This window comes from Protopterus annectens, chromosome 11.part0 (genome assembly GCF_019279795.1).
Source record: "Protopterus annectens isolate FY-2018-M chromosome 11.part0, PAN1.0, whole genome shotgun sequence".
Classification (NCBI taxonomy): Eukaryota; Metazoa; Chordata; order Ceratodontiformes; family Protopteridae; genus Protopterus; species Protopterus annectens.
The window spans coordinates 1,398,862,590-1,398,875,376 of NC_056745.1; the positions used below are offsets into that span (position 1 = coordinate 1,398,862,590).

The following is a 12,787-nucleotide window of genomic DNA, read 5'->3' on the forward strand; positions in this document are numbered from 1 at the left end:
GATGTTACTCTGATTTTTTATTTTTTTTATTTTAGGCATTGCTAAATTCCTTGTAAATAACTTAATGCTAACCAAATTTCTCAAACATATTGCTACTGCATTCTCAAACTACTGTACTTTTCGGATTTTATATTTCTCTCTGTTTTTGTACTAAGTATCTCACGAGTTGAATTGTTAGTTTTTTTCTTATTTTTTAATTACTTTCCTGGAGCTTTTCTTCTCAGATCTCTGCTGAAAAAGGGCTCTCTGGGCCCAGTTGGACTAACCCAGTTAACAAATGTAAAAATAAATAAAATATACAAATAAGTCAATAGAAAAGATCCCTTGATGCTTAATGAAAACAGCTGGTGGAATCTAGCCAGTATCCTGACTTAATTCCTTCTAGTCAGTATCATTGGCATCTCAGGACTTCCTTGAAAATAGGCAGGGCATAGTGGGATTAACACTTTCAACAGAATAAATACATAACAAAATGAATACATAAATACGTATCAATAACATCCATAATAAAATACAGAACATATGCCTAACATTCAATTATTCACAGTAACAAAATGCATCTCCTTGATATTCCAAGGCATCCATGCAGTACAGAAAGTCTGCTATAAGCTTTGTAATAACCACAGCATATGTAGAGCCATCTCTCTTCCACACCTCTTTAATTTAGTTTGGAGATCAACTTTAATACTATTAAAACCATGCAAATGAAAAGTAGAGTGACATCCTGGCTGTGAACAGAATACACCTTTGTTGTCATACAATTATGGATGCTAGGTGCAGCTATCTTGAAGTATGCACAACAGTTTATTTTATTTATTTATTTATTTTGCATTTGTTAACTGGGTTGGTCCACCTGGGTAAGAATTTACCCTTTTTCAGTGGAGACCCGAGGGGAAAAGACCCAAACAGACATACAAGTAGAGATAAGTTTACAATAATACAGAGCAAAACAATATCATGAATACAATGGATAAGAAAAAAAATAATGTACTCCATGGAATTAAACATACCTATATACAAAAATATAACAATAAGGTTGTAAAAGGAAAAGCAACGATAATAAATTCAAGAGGTATGCAGTAAGGGAATTAAGGTTATAGGTAATCAATTGAAAATAATATGACATTATTAGATTAGTGGCTAGAAGGAGAAATTGTGTTGTTTGAATTCTGTACACTTCCTTAAACAGTATATTCTGTTACTGAGCTGCTTCACAGCATTGCATCAGCCCCTACCATCTAGTGATTTGCAGCATTCTGCATAGCTCATACTCTCTCAATGTGCCAGCTTTCAAGGGCTTCTACTAAATTAACATAGCTCTTATTTTTCATGAAATGCAGAAAAACAAAAGAATACACCTACTTTCATTCTCTTGGTCCTCAGGAGGTTCCAGGAGTTTTACAAACTCAACATTCACATGGATTTCCACACCAAGAATAAGGGCAACTTTCAGAAGCATAAGCTGAAGTTGTCGAATACCTGTAAGTAACACAAAGTGGCTTATTAAACAGAGATTTTCATTAGCAGTGGTCTCTAATCAAAGTTTCATTCTGGTTATTAGTAACACCACAGTGTAAATATATTCACTTCATTACCATCCTGCTATCATTCTGTGGTCTGAAGTTAGGACTTCTGAAATATGGGAGTTATAAAATTGTGACAGCTACTCAGATGCAGACTGTATTCAGTGTGTTGTAGCAATTCAGTCTTTTGTATTTCTTGCACAAACCATTCATTATATTTGTTGATAAATGCTTGGCCTTGTAAATTTTGATCCTTTTTTCATTAATAAGTTCATTCTAATGTACTATATTTCGTTCTGCTCTTCATTTCTCCATACTATCCTCTTCAGGCAATGGCTGAAATGAGTCTTTATGCATCAGTCCATTAACCTACTTAACAAAGATTAAAAATAAAAATTAAAAAAAAATAAGTTACATACTTACCATAATGTTCCATCTGTGTTGTCCATTTTCATTCTTCTTCAATGTATGGGTTTGAATTCGACACTCTGATCTGACTCAGCCATTACTCTAGCTCATGCCCACCAACAAACTCTCAAGCTCCTTCCCTACCCAAAATGCACTATGCCTAACATGCCTCAGATCCTATTTACAACTTGAGAGAGAGAGAGAGAAAGAGTGAGACTATAAAAGAATTGCCATAACTGCAGTTCGGTACAAAGGACATACACTGTCCTTGGTGTCCTTCAAGGTCTCATTCCTCCAGAATTCATTTGTGAAAAAAGGAGGGGGATGGAGGGTGGGGAGTTGAGGAAGAATAAAAATGGACAACACATACTGAACGTTGTGGTAAGTACATAACTTCTTTATCTGATGTCCATTTTCATTCATTCCTCAACATATGGAACAGAGTCCTCAGCTACCTAAATTACTGGGTGGACTCTAAGGAATTCCTGAGTACAGTTAAGCCAAATGCTGCTCTTCCCCCCTTGAGACCAGATCTAGTTTGTAATGACTGATAAAGGTATGAGGATTTGAACAAGTAGCAGCCACATAAATATCGTCTATGGATGATGTGGACTGGAATACAGTGGAAGTAGCAATAGATGTAGCTGAATGAGCCCTTAATGGTTTTGGTAGGGAAAAATTCAATTTAGTGTAGACAAAAGAGGTGCAATCCATCAACCATCTGGCCATAGTTACCTTTGTAACTGATTCACCCATCTTGTGATGTGCAAAGGAAACAAAGAGCTGGACAATCTTTCTAATTAGTTTTATTCTGTGCAGGTAGAAACGCAATTGTCTATTAACATCCAGTAATTGCAACACATATTCTCCTTTATTTCTAAAGTTTGGGAAGAATACTGGCAATTTAATGGTTTGGTTAATGTTGGTTTCTGGCACCACCTTAGGTAGGGAGGAAGCACTGGTACATAAGGTGACCCTGTCCTTGTAGAAAATCAAATATGGGGGCTTAGACGATAATGCTTGAAGTTCTGAAACTCTTCTATCAGATAAAATTGCAAGTAAAAATATAATCCTCCAGGTTAAGAATTTTAAATCACATTTAGCTGCAAGCTCAAAGGGAAACTGTGTTAAGGCTTGCAGTACCAAATGTAAATACCATGGTGGTATAGGATCTTTGTAAGGAGGTCTAAGTAGAAGAGTACCCTTCAAAAAAGCTTTGTATAGTTTAGAGGAAGGCAAGGAAGTATACTGAAACCCCACATAGAAATTCAAAATGGCTGTGAGTTGGACTGAACTAGCACCTTCATTAAATCAGCTTGCTAGCAATTCAAAAACAGAATATATCAGGGCTGAGAAAGGTTCTACCCAATTCTGCTCTGTCCATTAAACAAATCTTCCCCATTTACTTCTGTATAGTTTTCTCACAGAGGGTTTATGGGAAGATAACAGAATGGAATGGATGAGGAAAGAGGGCATAGGTTGCCTGGCTATTAATGGAAACGGAGAAGACATGGAGTCAGTTTGAGGTTTGAGATGTATAGGTAAATCACGCTTGTCAGGTGAGACAGAAGGTCTGAAGTGGAATCCAGAAACCAATGTGGATACAGAAGAAGAGGCAAAAGGGAGGGGAACCAAATTTGTTGAGGCCAATAATGTGTAATGGGGATGACTTTGCTCTTCAACCTGGCTGCTTTCTGGAGGAATTTAGGAATTAAAGGAGTCAGGGGATAAGCATATAGAAGACTGTGGGGGCCAATTGTGGAGTAGAGCATACCTCAGTGACTCGCCCTGAGGGAGGATTAGGGCAAAGAAGCTGCTGCACTTATTGTTTAGGGGGGAAGCAAACAGATCACAGCAAGGCAGGCCCCACTGATGAAAAATCATGTCTGTCACTTTGTTGCTAAGAGACCACCCATGAAGTAGTAAGATGGACCTGTTCAGTGTGTCTGTGATCACTTTGAACTTCCCCAGCATACACACTGCCATTTGAAAGCGGTTGGGAGAAATCGCCCTTTGTTACACCCTCAAGGCTTCTTGACACAGGGGGTAAGATCTGGTTCCTCCTTGCTTGTTTATGTACCAAACTACTGACATGTTGTCCATTTGAATCGTAATCATTCCTAGATGGACAGAGTTTTGGAATTCTTGCAATGCCAAAAGCACTACTCTCATTTCCAGAATACTGACATGCAAGTTGGCCTCCTCAGGGGAGTAAGCACCTTAGGCTGTCTTCCCCAGAAAATGCCCCCCCCCCCAAGCTAGGAAGCATCCCTGGTCACTGTGACCTTCGGCTGAGAGAGAAAGGACGACCTAGCAATAGTTGTGGCTGCATCCACCAGGAAAGATACTGTTTACATACCTGATTATTACAAGTGCTGGCTGTGTGTGTGCATGTTCATACATAATTACAAGGGCCATTTTTTTAATTTGTTTGAGCATGCTTTGTTGGCATGGCAGACAGATTTCAAAAAACAGCTCCACTTGTCTTTGATAATAATATTGCAGACAACTGGAGAGTGTTTGAGCAAGAGTACGATATTTTCATAGAAGCTACATTTTCTGATAAAGATGACCATACAAAGGCATTTATTCTGCTTAATTTAGCTGGTTCAGAAGCCAGAGAAAGAGAGTGTTCATTTGTGTATACACATGCTGTATTTACAGGGGAAGGTGAAAACTGTCATATAATGGTACCGGCTGAGTCAAGGGAAGACCCCAAGTGTAACCTCTAAATGAATATTACAATGGAAAGGCATTTATTTTACACAAGAGATCAAAAACCTGGGGAAACTTTTGCAGCACATATAACTAACTTGAGAAATAAAGCTAAAACGTGCAGATTTGGGGATTTAAGGGATGAGTTGATAAAAGACAGACTTGTGTGTGGTATTAAAGATGATGCTGTGAGAAAGATTTTGCTTCGTGACAGTGATTTAACTTTGAATAAGGCCATTCAGATTTGCCAGACATATGACCTCGCAGAAAATTATACAAACATGCTTACAAATGAGAAATGTATGCTTCCAGTATCTTCTAGTGCTCATGTTGATAGTATGCAGCATGTGGTTAAAAGAAACAGGCCCAAGCACATTGCAGCAACTGTAAACCCCACAACAATCACTGGGAAACTCCTTAGCTTTCTAGCAAATTCCAGAGTCTCAGTGAAACATAAGAGTGAGTCAGCAAACTCAAAACATGTTCCCTCACCTAGTTTTATAGTCAACTGTTATAACTGCGGTGCAGTTATGAGCCCAAAAGAGAAAAGTGCTTAGCTTTTGGTCAGCAATGCCACAAATGCAATAAGTGGAATCATTTCAAATGGTTCTGTAAATCAAATGAGGGACATTCTTTTATTAAAAAGAACATTCAAAGAGATAAGTTGATCAATTAGAAAGCTACAGCCATACTTTTTATGTTGATGTTGTGTCAGTGCTTAATGAAACAGTCAATGCAATAGATTTACGGGCAAATAATGTAGTATTTTGTACTATTCGTATAAATGGAAGACCCACAGAGCTCAAAGATGACACAGGTTCAAAGTGCAATATTATGTCAGCAGAAACTTTTGCTAGAGTATGTGCTGGTGAAAAGCTTGATTTGGTAGTGTGTAAAGCTTGTTGCTTATGGTGGTGAAGAAATTCATACTGAAGGTTCAGTAATGCTTTCACGTTACCCTGCTGGGAACAGCTATGACTTGCAATTTTACATGGTCAAAAGACACATCCAGTCATTATTAGGTCTCAGAGACAATTTGAAAATGGGACGACTTTCATAGGTTCATAGGTTGGTACTGGGCTATCTGCCCGAAGGCATATATTAGCCCAGCCACGTTGTGTGGTATTCACCGCCCCTTTAGTAGTTCCCTAGACCCTTGTACTAGCAGCTAGTACCCTTGGCCCCGATCTAGTAGTGCTGTTGGTGTGATCCCTGGTGTGAACTTTCTGTTATCCATCCACTCATCAAGGTTCCTCTTGAAGAGTGATAGTGAGGGGCTCTGTCTTATGTAGATCGGGACCCTGTTCCATAGTAAGGGAAGTCTCTGCGAAGGGAATCTATCCCTCCAGCATGTTCTATTCATTGTTGTGTTGAGGTTTATATCCCTAGAGCATGTAGCTCGAGTAGATTTGGTTTTGCTAAGATGGAGCATGTTCAACAATTCTGGGTTTGACATGGCTCTGTACGTTAGACAGAGATCACCTCTGAGAAAGCGGTATGCAACAGAGAACAGTCTTAGCTTTTTCAATCGTGCTGCATAGGGCAACTGTTTGAGGCCAGTAATCCTCTTGGTTAGGTACCTCTGTGGTCTCTCCAGCTGCTGGAGATGTCTAGCCAGGTACATTCCAATTCATGCATTGTACTCAATAATGGGTCTGATGAGTGAAGAGTAGAGGGGCACCATTACATCCTTAGATCTTGATGATCATTTAACAAGGAAGTCCACCATGTTAGCTTGAAAGACCACTGTTCTAATTTCATCAAGTCATTTTGCAGTCCATGGTAGCCTGCTCAAAATTATTTCTGGCAATGGTGTACAAGTTACAAGCCAACAGATCAAAAGATTTGCTGATGAGTGGGACTTTTCTCATGTCATGAGTAGCCCTGAGTACCCGCAGTCAAATGGTTTGGCAGAATGTGAAGTTCAAGTTCGAAACAATTACTACAGAAGTCGAAACAAGACAATAGCAATGTTTTCTTGAATCTCTTGAATCTAAGAAATGTTTCTCATGATAAAAATCTTGGTTTACCTGCACAGAGACTTCTGTTGAGACAAACCAGAACCACATTACGAATTAGTAGTACATTATTGGTTACATGTGTTAAAAACAACAAATCAGTGAAAGCACATCTGTTAAAGAAGTGCTTATCCCAGAAGTCCCATTATGATAAGACCAGCAAGCTGCTAAATCCATTACGAGAAGGGGAGATAGTGAGGACGCACATGTCCAAAGTATATGTCCAGAGACAAGATCATATTTTGTGGAATTTCAAGAGCGTAATTTAGTTGGAATCGGAAACATTTGATCCTGGTGTCTGAGCCTTTATTGCAGTATCATACCTGCAAGAAAGACATTATATCGCAGAGTGAGTTATCCAGCATTCCAGTTCCAGAGGACATTCCAGTAAATATCCCTGTTCCAGAGAAGAATCCTGAAACTCCAAAAACTGTTTGTTCACCAACGGCTGTCCCTGTTGCAAAACCCAGTTCTAACTGTTATATCACTTGATCAGGTTGCATTTCCCGACCATGTTCCACATACACAGCAACTTGGACATGAATGTTGTGTTTGTTTCTTATTGTCTGTACAATTGCATGTTTCTTTTCAAATGTCATTATACTGTGGGCAATTCATTAAAGAGGGAGGATGTAGATCAACATGTGTGTACACCTTTAAGAGGCTTTCTAGGGGCTTGCACAAGTGTTTACATACTGAGCACATGTGAGCCTGACTGCCATTTTGTAGCAAGCTGTTGAGATGTAAACATGCATGTCTGTGTAGCTTCAAGCTAATCAGTTTGTTTATATTTTGTACTGCTGCTATTCATCCTGATGTGTTTCTGTGCAATAAAGCATGTAACTGAACTACCCCACCTGTTTGTCTTTAATGGGAAACAAGATGAGCGACACTTATCAAAGTCAGTATCCTCGGTGGTGGGCTCCTGGGGGAGTCCAAGTGCTTCCTCTTGCACATCCTCTTCCTAGGGACTTCTTCAGTGAGATGATCGGGAGAGGTATTGGAAGAGATGACAATACTCGGCTGAGTGGTCTGGAAGCTCTGGGCTGGCTGTCCCAGTGGTGTAGAATGCTCAGGATCATGGTTCAAAGTCAGTAGAGATGTCGAGGGTGGATCCAAGGGTGAAGGACCTACCTAACATGCTACAGCAGAGAAAACCCTCTTCACAACCTCAAAGGCAGACCACTCCATACAGAAGGAAGCCAACGAAGCTGAGAAAGTAACTTTCTGGCCTGCCAACTCCCTCTCCTCTGAGAACCATCTGCCTGAGGTGGAAGCCAAAGCTGAGCTGTACAACTCCAAAGCTCTGAGAGAAAGAGACAGCTCTGAAAACCGCTGAATCAAGCCAATCCCCTCGGATGCGACCTGGAAGCTCCATCTCTGAGAGTCATCTGGATCCAAAGAATTCATAGACGGTGTACTCAGAATAACAGTCGGATATGAAGACAATGTTATCTTTAAATCTGTCACAGAACAGCCAGGAACTCTTGGATGTGAGGACTCTAACACCACAGGTTGGGTCAGAGGAGGAGATGCTCTCATTGGAGTAGTAGATGGACGTTGTTCCTGTCCCAAGGGGTAGGAACCATGAAGACTCACTTCTGAAATTGGTCTGTCAAGAATCTTCATATCATCCTTTCCATATATGCTTCCATGAGACTTCTGGAGGAAAGAGAGGACACCACTGAAGGGGACTTAAAGTGCTGCTCAAGAAAAGGGGATGGCACCTTGGACGGTACTGGATCCATGGTGGGTGAATACACAGTGTGAGGCAATACATTTGAATCTGTGGACTTCAGATCCAAAGTGCGTCTTGCTGGATCTGAGGTTTTCAGACTGGAAAGATACTTGCTCAGATCTGAAGAAGGTCGGACCCCAGAATATTTAGAATCCGATTTTTCTCTCTCTTTTTCTTTGGCTCTGATGACGTAGAAGCTGAAAATTCCAGAGACGTGGAAATTTCTGAACGGTCCCTAACTTTAACTCCAGATAAAGCATCAGAGAATGGAGTGGCAACATACCCTTTAAGATCAATTTATTTTTCCTCTCAGTTAAAACCCGTGGATTAAAACCACAAGAAATATTGCAATCCTGACCTAGGTGTTCCACACACAGAGTGTGGCTGTCAGAAAAAGGCATTTTATGCCCACATGTCTCAAATTTCTTAAATCTCTTTTCAGACGTAGTGAAGAAGATTAATAACAGCCAACAGCAGTAATAGCAGCCAACAACAATAAACAACAACGATAAATTGATGAAAGAGCAATAAAATTAAGTTAGTATTTATTTATTTATTTTTCTTTTTTGAGAATAGATTAATTAATCACCATGAAAAAAGATGGATTAATTAACCACCAAGACACTGGAAGGTAAAACACCACTGAAAAGACTAGAAAAGCAGGGTAGGAAAGGCCTACAAACAATGGTAGCTTAGAATACACTAACAATTGTATAGGGCAGTGTAAAAGTGAACACGGAAAAGAAAATACAATCAAGGGACAGAATACATGTTCTAGCAGATGAAGATTTATCAAAACTAAGGCTTGAAAGATAAGATTTTAAGGAGTATACACTTATCTTAACGATTTAGCCCAAAGGATGTAGTTAATGAAATCTAGTTGCGAAAGCGACAAACGATCTGAGGGAAGTTATGCATAGTGCATTATGGGTAGGACAGTAGCTTGAGAGTTTGTTGGTGGCTACGAGTTAGAGTAATAGCCAAGCTGGATCTGAGTGTCAGATCTGAACCCATAAGTTGAGGAATGAATGAAAATGGACAACATTAGAGGTTTACTATCTTGAATCCCATACTTAAAACTCATACTTCCAAGACCGTTAATAGTGAAAGACCAAAGCACTGGAGACTAGAGTGTCTAAAATCCAATCCTTTTACCAGTATGAAACAGGAATGAGTGCTAAAATTGGACCTGCAGGGATGTGGACAATGAAACGAATACTAGCATGGGTCCTGTAGGGCGGCAAGTCCAAGAGTTTGATACTGTAGTCTTCAGCATTTTGGTCTTTTAATAAATATTATGGTCTCTAGATTATGATTTTCAAGACTGGGGTCTTCAAGGTTGTGAGCGTAATCCTAAAATAAAAAAAAACAAATCCATGGTCAGTGTTGATGACAAAAGTATACAGCTGATCCCCAGTATAAGCAATGCCAACATGATAACATGTATCCATGCAAAGATGCAAAGGTTACAACTAAATTCTACATCTTAACAGAAAATCTAGGCATGTAGGCAAACTCTTCTTGTCTGTAAAGGAGAGTATGCATGCAACTTCCTATTTTGTTTGTCTTCCTTTTTATCATCAGACACAGTTGAACAATGAACATGCTCACTAAGCTAAGCAAAACAACAGGGAGATCAAGTTACTTGCTCAGTGTTAAACAAAAAAGTATGCAAATAGTTATGAAAATAAAAGCAAATGCACTACTGCATGACTCACTAATTATCCTGTAAATAAGGTTAACATAGTTTGGAATGACTTGACCATTTTCAAACAGTTTGGACTTGAGTATGCTTGGAATCTAAAATTTGGCTAATAAGTTTGAAAATAATACTGGTGATGTATTTGTAAACCCAAAGTAAATGGGTCAGAGGATTTAGATGACTACTGTAGGATTATGCACCAGAGGTTTGTGTTGGCTTTATAGCGAGTACTCTGTTGTTAACTTCATTTGCAGCAGATAGTTTTAGCATGAATGGAATCAGGCAGTGCATGTTAATCTCTGACCTTAGAAATCAAATAAAGATCAAACATCGCATAGTGATTAACTGGACTCTGTGTATGCCTTGAAAATGAACTGAGAATCAGAACATCATTCTTACTCCGTAATTGTAAGAAATGAAGTGGCAAAGTTAACCAGTGTAAAAGAATAAAACAAAGATGTTATCACATCAGTGGTACCACCGAATGCTTTTGTTTTTCCTGCATAAATTATTATTATTCTAACATCAGGGAATAACTGTTGCATTATACGGATTATTAAAGACATAAGGGCACTCTACACCAGCACTTACAAATACTTTTAATAATCAGAAAACCATATATATAACTTCATATAGTACTTATAAAATCTGAGCCAAGTTAAATATAGAAAAAATAAGTTTTTTTTAGATCAGCTAAAAAAAGAAAAAACATATAAACACTTGTGTTTTTAGCTACCTAAATGTGAAAAGAAATTGGAAATAAGAAAATGGTACAATATTCCCAAGCTGGTGATTCTTCCATCAATTTTCATTTACGCTACTCATCATTTTTTCTTTGTCAGAAGTCTTTTTATAAGTCAAGAAAAAATGCACCTGTGAATTTACCATTGACCATGCCTGAGTAAAGTAATTATACAATAATTGGGTGTAACAGAATGCTGTTTGTCAGTAAGTGTATCATACTTTGTGTACTCGAAAATATGTTTGCAAACAATTCTTTCTGGTATATTGCCAGTAGACAGACTCATAGGTTCATAGGTTCATACTAGGCTATCTGCCCTAGGGCATTTATAAGCCTAGCCAGAGTGTGTTTGGCTTTCGCCACCCATTTTAAATTAATTTTGCTATGCCCTTTTTCGAGGTTAGTATACTGTGCCTCTGTCTAACAGTGACACAGAAGTGATACCCAGGGTAAACTTACAATCTCCCATCCACTCATCAAGATTCCTCTTGAAGAGAGTCAATGAGGGACTCTGCCTAACTGGACTGGGATTTTATTCCAGAGTGAAGGGAGCCTCTGGGTTATGAATCTGAACCTCCAGCATGTCCTATTTATTTCAGTGCTGAGGTTTAAGTCTCTCGATCACGTAGCTCAATGGGATTTGGATTTTCTGAGGTGCAGCATGTCCATTAATTCCGGGTTGGACATGGCTTTATATGTCAGGCACAGATCTCCTCTGAGCAGGCAGTATGCCATGGAGTAGAGCTGGAGTTTCTTTAACCGGGCAGCATATGGCATCTGTTTGAGCCCTTTGATCCTCTTGGTGAGGTACTTTTGGGGTTTTTCCAGTTGCTGCAGGTGTCTGGGGAAGGTACATCCCAAAAGGGGCATTGTACTCAATTATGGGCCTGATGAGGGATGAGTAAAGAGGCACAATGACATCCCCTGATCTAGATGTGAATCCCTTCATGATTAGGTGGGCTATATAAAATGTTTTTCTAACCACTTTGGCCACGTGGTTGTCAAATGAGAGATTGCTATCAACTTGGGTCCCCAGGTCCCTAATTACTGCTTCCGTACTTAATGGATTACCACCTATGTGGTAATTTGTGGGCACTTTGTTTTTGCCAAAGGGGATGACTATACACTTTTTGGCATTTAGCTTGAGGCCATGGCTCTGGCACCAGTTACCTGTTTCTATGAGGCCCTTTTGGAGGATGCTTGTGTCGGCTGGAGAGTCGATTATGGCACCCAGTTTGCAGTCATCTGTGAATTTGGTCAGCCACAGTCCTTCCGTGTTGGCCTGTACCTCCGAGAAATATATACCGAACAAGAGAGGTCCCAGGACTGAGCCTTGTGGGACACCACTTGTAACTGGTTTGGAGTCTGACATGGCTCCAGCAATTCTAACCATGTGGGTTCTGTCCTTGAGCCAGTTTGCAACACATCTAGTGACATAGGGGTTTATATTTAAGCTGGTGAGCTTATCTATAATGCCCGAGTGGGGTATTGTATCGAAGGCTTTTGCAAGGTCCAGGTAGGCTGTGTGGACCACCTTCCCCCTCGTCAATGGCCTTGGTGACTGTTTCAAAGAAATCAACCAGGTTTAAGAGGCAGGACCTGCCCTTAGCAAAGCCGAACTGGGTAGGATCCAGTTTCTGTAGGTCCCCAATATCTTTATTTATGAGGTCCATGATGATCCTTTCCATAGCTTTGCAGACCAAGCTAGTCAGGCTTATGGGGCGATAGTTTCCAGTATCTGTTGAGGCATCACCTTTGTGGAGAGGGACCACTGTTGCTGTATGCCACTCTTTGGGTACATATCCTGTAGCAAGGCTGAGATTGAACAGTAGATTTATGTTTGGGTTTAGCTCTTAGAGTTCATGTAGGACGTAGCCCGGGACACCGTCTGGTCCCATTGATGTTGTGTTTTTTGCTTTGGAGAGGGCGGCTCTTACCTGA

General features: G+C 39.8%; 1 protein-coding gene across 10 annotated transcripts in view; it reads right to left on the reverse strand.

Moving 5' to 3' along the window:
- The window catches only part of LOC122815864 (F-actin-monooxygenase MICAL2-like), a gene marked incomplete at its 3' end in the record, with an annotated part of 2,588,394 nt that overhangs the window by 1,597,519 nt on the left and 978,088 nt on the right, over positions 1-12,787 (reverse strand). For all 10 annotated transcript variants that reach the window (XM_044088691.1, XM_044088682.1, XM_044088687.1 and 7 more), the window contains 1 exon segment: positions 1,363-1,479. In XM_044088691.1, coding sequence (XP_043944626.1) covers positions 1,363-1,479 — 117 coding nt within the window.